General features: G+C 43.5%; 1 protein-coding gene across 2 annotated transcripts in view; it reads right to left on the bottom strand.

Annotated features, from left to right (window-relative positions):
• The window catches only part of Cep95 (centrosomal protein 95), a 28594-nt gene that overhangs the window by 5054 nt on the left and 16434 nt on the right, over positions 1–7106 (bottom strand). For both annotated transcript variants that reach the window (XM_013347506.2, XM_026780781.1), the window contains exons 9-13: positions 5381–5493; positions 4950–5079; positions 4001–4154; positions 2643–2782; positions 1153–1251 (exon numbers count right to left, since the gene is read on the bottom strand). In XM_013347506.2, the coding sequence (XP_013202960.1) occupies positions 1153–1251; positions 2643–2782; positions 4001–4154; positions 4950–5079; positions 5381–5493 (636 nt within the window). The remainder of the gene's footprint in view (positions 1–1152; positions 1252–2642; positions 2783–4000; positions 4155–4949; positions 5080–5380; positions 5494–7106) is intronic.

Genomic DNA, 7106 nt, shown 5'->3' with positions numbered 1-7106 from the left:
TTTTTTTTTTTTTTGGTTTTTCGAGACAGGGTTTCTCTGTAGCTTTGGAGCCTGTCCTGGAACTAGCTCTTGTAGACCAGGTTGGCCTCGAACTCCCAGAGATCCGCCTGCCTCTGCCTCCCGAGTGCTAGGATTAAAGGCGTGCGCCACCACCACCCGGCGCCAACCACACTCTTAATCTTGTTTTCTCTCCCCACCACTGGCCTCCCTCCCAGCTTTAGTAACCATAGTCTCAAACCCTAAATAGAACTACTATTAAAATTTTCATGTGCTAGTTTCTTTGACAACCTTTTCTCTGAATATTCAAAAACTCAAGGGGCTGGAAAGATTGCTCAGAAGTTGAGAGCACTGACTGCTCTTCCAGAGGTCCTGGGTTCAATTCCCAGCACCCACGTGGTGGCTCATGACTGAACTACAGTTTCTGACAGCTTTATACAGGCTTACACATACAGGAGAAACAATAATGCACATAATAAATATTTCAGAAAAGCCCTCAAGCAGCTGCACAGTGTGTTCTGAGTCTGGTGCGCTGCAGTTCTGTTTTCATTAGCACGCCAGCATCCGCACTCCCTGCTCTCACTCGGGAACCACTGGTTCTTGGTTTTTTGTTTTTGTTTTTTCTTTTTTTGGTTGTATTTTTTGGGGGAATTTTTCTTTGTTTGTTGTTTTGAGACAAGGTCTGTTTAGTCCAGGTTGTACTGGAACTCAATATGTAGACCATGCTGCTCAAACCACAGATACCCTCCTGCTTCTGCTCCCAAGTGCTGGGATTAACAGTGTGCACCTCCACACCCGGCTGGGAACTTCCGAGGGGTAGAAAGCAAGGACTTGGGTTTCTTACTCTGGAACAGAGTGCTTGGAATCCTGTCTCCCCTTTCTCCTCTGTCACCTAGATCCTATTTTAACCCTTCACAAACTGGGTATGAAAGACTCTTTGAGGCCAAACAAAATCTAGGTAGAAGGAAAAACACGAGTCCTCTTTGAAAGCATTTCCTCTTGTACCCGAGCAACCCAACTACTCCACAAGTCTGAGGAAATCCTGCCTTCTCTGAGCTAATGACTCAGGCCTGTTGGTTCCCTGTCCCTTTAAGAAGACCACCTCTGTACTTTTCACTATCTTTGCATTTATTAGAGCTGGAGATTTTTACCCACTGTTTCCTCCTCCTCTTCATCGTCACTTATCCCTCGAAGTCCAATGTTTTCTTGAACTTTATTTTTTCTTAGGTCCCTTTCAAATGCTTCAGTTAATACCTAGAAAGAGTAAGGTCATATGGCAGTGGTCAGAAACATGTGCAAATCTAAATGAAGGGGGAAAAGAATCTAAATTCCTATTCTAAAAATACCAGGTTCATTCCCTTTTCCTAAGTTCCTTTTAGGCTGCTTCATAAAAACACATTGTGCTAACAGACATAATCGGTACGTAAAAATGCCATTTATACAATGGTTTTTCTTTTTACTATTGTCATAGGTTTTATTTATTTATTTATTTTGGTTTTTCGAGACAGGGTTTCTCTGTGGCTTTGGAGCCTGTCCTGGAAGTAGCTCTGTAGACCAGGCTGGTCTCAAACTCACAGAGATCCGCCTGCCTCTGCCTCCCAAGTGCTGGGATTAAAGGCGTGCGCCACCATCGCCCGGCTTTCACAGGTTTTATAATTATTATGATACTCTTGAGTGGAAGTTGCAAGCTAAATATATATTTGTGTGTGTGTGCCTCAATCACTCCTCACCCTATTTTTTAATACAGCATCTCTTACTGAATCTTACTGAACCTGGGGAACAGACTCGCAAGCCCCTGAGGATAACTATTTTAAGACATCTGAATTAACTCCAGTTTTCATCATTTTAAATGCAACTACAATATAAAAATCCACTATGCCAGGTATTGGTGGTGCACACCTTTAATCCCAGCACCAGGGAGGTAGAGGCAGGCGGATCTCTGAGTTTGAGACCAGCCTGGTCTATATAACAAGTTCCTGTCACAGAGAAACCTTGTCTCAAAAAACAAACAAAAATAAACAAAAACCACTACAGCAGACAACTAAGTGTTCTAAATTTATGGATTTCAAAGTCTCTGTTCCACTGCGGTATCCTCCCTGATGATATCAGAAATGATGGAGCCCTTTAATTAAAAAAAAATGCTTTTTTACGTTTTTATGTGTGTAGGTGTCTTGCCTGTATGTATGTCTGCACTGTGTGTCTGCCTGCTTGGTGCTTGTGGAGGTCAGAAGAGTGGACCTGAGCCGCTGGAACTCGAGTTACAACAGTTGTGAGCCGCCATGTGAGTGCTGGGAATCAAACCTGGGTCCTCTTAAAAGCTGAGCTCCCAGTCACCTCCTTTACAGGGTAGCTTTCTCTTCCCACTGAATCTTTCCTAACTCCCTTTACCTATGACTTCTCTCTGAAAATACCAGACCACATCAACCTCCTCTTTCTTCACCCTCTGAACAGCCAGGTTATTTTTTGATGATTTCATGACTGCATCTCTAGCGCCGTATCACACACTTCTCTGCCGTCTATTCAACTCAGGCACAGTGGATGCACTTTATATCTTTGGTCAATGGTGTGTATGCTCACTGTAGGGCCCAACTGAGGAGAAATAGTATTTGCTGCTGCCTACGTGTATTCAAGGAATGAGGGCGTACCTTTGCTTGGAATTGGCGGGTCTCTGCTCCTTTAGACTTGTGCGGCTTCTTTCTCTCTTTCTCTAGTTGTCTATGTTTGTTTACTGAAGATGGGGACAGTGAATGGGACCTGTAAGCTGACTTTCTGTACATGGAAAATCCTGCAACAGAAAAGCCATTCACCATTAGTTCTTGGCAGGCAGAAATGTTGAGCTGGAAACTGAGCAATTGGTTCTTACTGAACCTAAAGAAAATGAAAATGACAAGCTAATGTGCTAATGTATTCTCTTCTATTTTGCAGCTGTGTGTTTAGTCAGACCAAGCTAACAGACTGCTAGGAATAGGGAGGGAAGTGCTTGCTGTCTAAGCATGTATTAGATTCCCCAGCACGCATGTAAGAAACTGGGTGTGACAGTGTATCTGTCGCCAGCCAACTTTGCTAAATCTATGGGTTCCTGGTTCAGTTACGCGAACCTGTCCCAAAATACAACAGAGAGAGTAAAGAAGGAAGAAACCTGATGTTCATCTCTGGCCCCCACATGCATGTACATGTACATTTGCACATGTGCACAAGAACACATACACCACACACACAAATATGTACTGCTAAGTACATAAGCATTGCTTATTCAAATTCAGGCAGATGGAGTTTGTGAAGATTTATTTATTTATTATGTACACAGTGTTCAGCCTCCATGTATGCCCACACGCCAGAAGAGGGCACCAGATCTCATTACAGATGGTTGTGAGCTACCATGTGGTTGCTGGGAATTGAACTCAGGACCTCTGGAAGAGCAGTCGGTGCTCTTAAGCTCTGAGCCATCTCTCCAGCCCCAGAGCTTGTGAAATGTATGCTATGCACAAGGTTCCATGGAAAGGAAGTGCTCTTGGTTGTACGGCGAGTAACATGTGGACTATGTGTCCGTGAGTCTTTTACCTGTCTGGGTCCTGAGGATGGAAAGTAAACACGTACAGAGAGCTTACAGCATGCTAACTGAGGCAAAGGTAACCTGGCTAAACACTGTGACCTCTAATGAGCAGTACCACTCATTCTGCTAATGGGCACTGGATTCAGCTAAACAGCAGCTCAAATGGATGGACTCGATCTTTAAATATCAACAAATATCTCCTAGGTGATGGTAACAGAATGAAGAAGTTTGCAGGATCTATAGTGTCAGTGTAGATTTCAGCAAGAAAATGTGCATATTTAGACAAGTAATTACAAGCTTTGACAGTATAGAAATATCAGTAAGAAACAACACCAACTTGAGTTTGCTATTAGTTTTGATTCTTATATAAAATGAAACTGCCATTAACACACAGAACCACCTGGGAAGTTATCCTGGACACCTCATTCCAGGCCTGTCTGGGTTACGTACCTGGCCTAGGCTTCTTCGGTCCATACTCCATGATGCTGTCACTGTGTTGCGACAGTATCTCTTCATTTCCACTGTGCACCTCTTCCTCTCCAGTGTCACCATCTTTACCATCAGTCTTGTCTGTCGCTCGATCACCCAGGGCAGCTTTTAACATCTGTCGAGAAAATCTTTTCAGTATCTGTCCTTGACTTCAGCGGGAAATGAAATAGAAGCAAACAGGCCTTCTAAAAGTTGTCTCTGCCAGCCGCTAAGACCAAGCTTTAGAAACGTATGCACAGCATCTTATACACCTGCAGCTTTTATTGCATCTACTTTATGTGTTTGAGATCGGATTTCATTGTGCAAACCAGGCTGGCCTGGAACTCGGGGTCTTCTGAGGGGTACAGTGAAGGCTTTATATTAACACTTAAAGCATGGGTAGACACACTTTTGACCTTAGGAAGGAAAATTACAGCAAGTTTAAGTCCAGGCTGGCCTGTGTAGAAAGTTCTAGACCATCTAGGACTACATAGTGAGACTCTGTCTCAAAACAAAAAACAAAAAGCGACAAAAGGAAAGAGTGGCTATCAGTGCTATAAACCACTCAATTTCAATGAATTTTACAGAAAGCCACACAAGTTTCATCCAATTTTATACCACATCTGTCCTTGTGACAAAGGCGTGTACAGATGGATCTAAAAATGAATGGTTTAACAATTACATTAAGTGACTCCATTTTCATCAAAATTCAATAAAATTTAGATAAATCTTTATGCCCTATTTGGCTATATAAGGAAGGCGAGGAGCCATTGTCTGTGTCCCTCCTGCTCAACTTGTGGAGCTTTCTAGCAGAACACAGCCCACAGCCCAGCCTTACCTACACCTAGGTTTCCTTCCTGCTGAGAGGTCAGTGTCCTCCACTGAAAGACTAACCACAGAACTCTCACCAAGATTAAAAGTGGAGACTTGCCCAGTCTAGTTCAGAGAGCCGCTGAGACAGTTTCTCTGACACCGCATGCAGCTCTTGTTCTGTTAGCCGCGTCACAGCCTTCTGAGGGAAGGGCGAGTTCTTTGAGGAGACCACAGCTCTGTTCTCATTTCTGTAAAAAAGTGGCCAATGACAATTAACGGTTAAGAACATACTACTTATTTCAAAATGACTAATACACACTTTAACAAATACTTTATTCTGGTTCTCAAATGCTAAATTTGTAAAGAATACTCTTTAAAAAAATACTATTTATCATTGGGGGAGTGACCTGTCACAGAGTATGTCTCCACCTGTCTTACATGGGTTCCAAGGATCCATCTCGGGTCACCAGGCCCTTCCTGAAAGCTGTCTCATCAGTCCCTTTGCTTTCCAGTCCCTTTACACCAGACTGTAAGCCCACACAATGTTACCTTTGCCCTTTAGGAAGCTTCCTTGTCCTGGGGCTTGGAGTCAGAGCTAGACATGATTCCTGTTCATCATCTTTGGATAATGTGGACGTTAAGACAACTTTATCCTCTGATTCCTATTCAAACAGAAGAGAGCTGGCTTGAGACACTGAGGAGATGGCTCACTTAGTAAAGAGCTTGCTACACAAGCATGAGGACCTGAGTTCAGTCTCCAGCACCAAGACACCAACAGAAACTCTCCAGAAACACTCAAAACAAAGATGAAACCCTCCAAAATATAAATGCTTGGCATTTCTAATAGCTTATTTCTTAACCTTGGAGGGAACAGTCTAAAAAATATTTATTTTGGTTTTCTTCTCCTTTGGAGAGAGGGTCTCATAGCTAGTCTCAAACTCACTAGGTAGCTTAGGCTGGCTGGACCCTCACTGTTCTCGCAGTCTGTCAAGGCCCGGGACTGCAAGCTTGTGTCACCACAGCTGAGGAAAAGCACCACTCATTTGATATTTGACAGCTGCAGTAATTCTGCTTTATTAGTGCTCTCTGTTTGGGGTTTTGTTTGTTTATTTGTTTGTTTGGTTGATTTTTTTTGAGACAGAGTTTCTCTGTGTAGCTTCAGAGCTTGTCCTAGAACTTACTCTGTAGACCAGGATGGCTTTGAACTCACAGAGATCTCTCTCTCTGCCTCCCAAGTGCTGGGATTAAAGGTGTGTGCCACCACTGTCTGGCTCATTATCTCTCTCTTAAATGGGTTATTTTCTAGTATATACACACATATGTATGTGAGTGTATATACATATGTGTGTGTATGTATACATATATATATTTGGGGTTTTGAGACTGAGTTTCTCTGTGTAGCCCTGGCTGTCCAGGAACTCACTTTCTAGACCAGAACTCAGAGATCTGTCTGCTTCTGCCTGAGCACTGTGATTAAAGGTGGCACCATGCCTGGTACCATTATCTGCATTTTAAAATAATGAGATCATTCCTTACAGGTTTGTCTACCCTGGCACATATATGCCTGGTTTCCTCGGGAAGTTGGGAACAAGATGACAATATGAAAAAAGAACTTTTCCCCAGACCCTCAAAACTTGACAGTGGGCCAGCTGCAATCCTCATTCCCCAAAGTCATCTACAGGTGGCAGGTCGAGGGGGGGGGGGGGTTTCCATTCCACATTACCCACATGTGCATGGGGAAGGTCGGGGATGAGCTAGGTCAGTCCAGGACTGTACCAGCCAGGGACCTCACAGGCCAAGGTGAGAGGCCCTAGATGGTCCCTTACCCCAGCCATGAAGCCACCCGAGTAGTGGAGCCAGGACATAAGTTATTGTTCACATTAAAGAATCATGTTCCCTGTGTACATTTTAAGCAAAGGAAACGTCTTGGGATTGTATGGGAATAAAACTTGTTTGAAAATTTGAAAAAAAAAAAGAAAAAAGAACTTTTTCTCAAGGAGAGAAGCAAAAATAGAATAAGATATTAAGTGTTTTATACTAATCAGTGAGACTATGGGTGGATTGTTCTTTCCTTTCCAATTTGTAAGGATTTAATTAGGAATATACAACTTGGGGCTCTGCAGTTGCGATGTCACTTAGGCAGGAAGCTCATGTCTCCAGGCTGGCTTTCCCACACACGGGCAGCATCTGCTTCCCACACACCTGCAGCATCTGCTTCCCACACACCTGCAACATCTGCTTCCCACACACCTGCAGCATCTGCTTCCCACACACC

Source organism: Microtus ochrogaster, chromosome 7 (genome assembly GCF_000317375.1).
Source record: "Microtus ochrogaster isolate Prairie Vole_2 chromosome 7, MicOch1.0, whole genome shotgun sequence".
Classification (NCBI taxonomy): domain Eukaryota; kingdom Metazoa; phylum Chordata; class Mammalia; order Rodentia; family Cricetidae; genus Microtus; species Microtus ochrogaster.
Note: the sequence above shows the minus strand (reverse complement) of the source record. Positions and strands in the feature narration are given on the sequence as shown.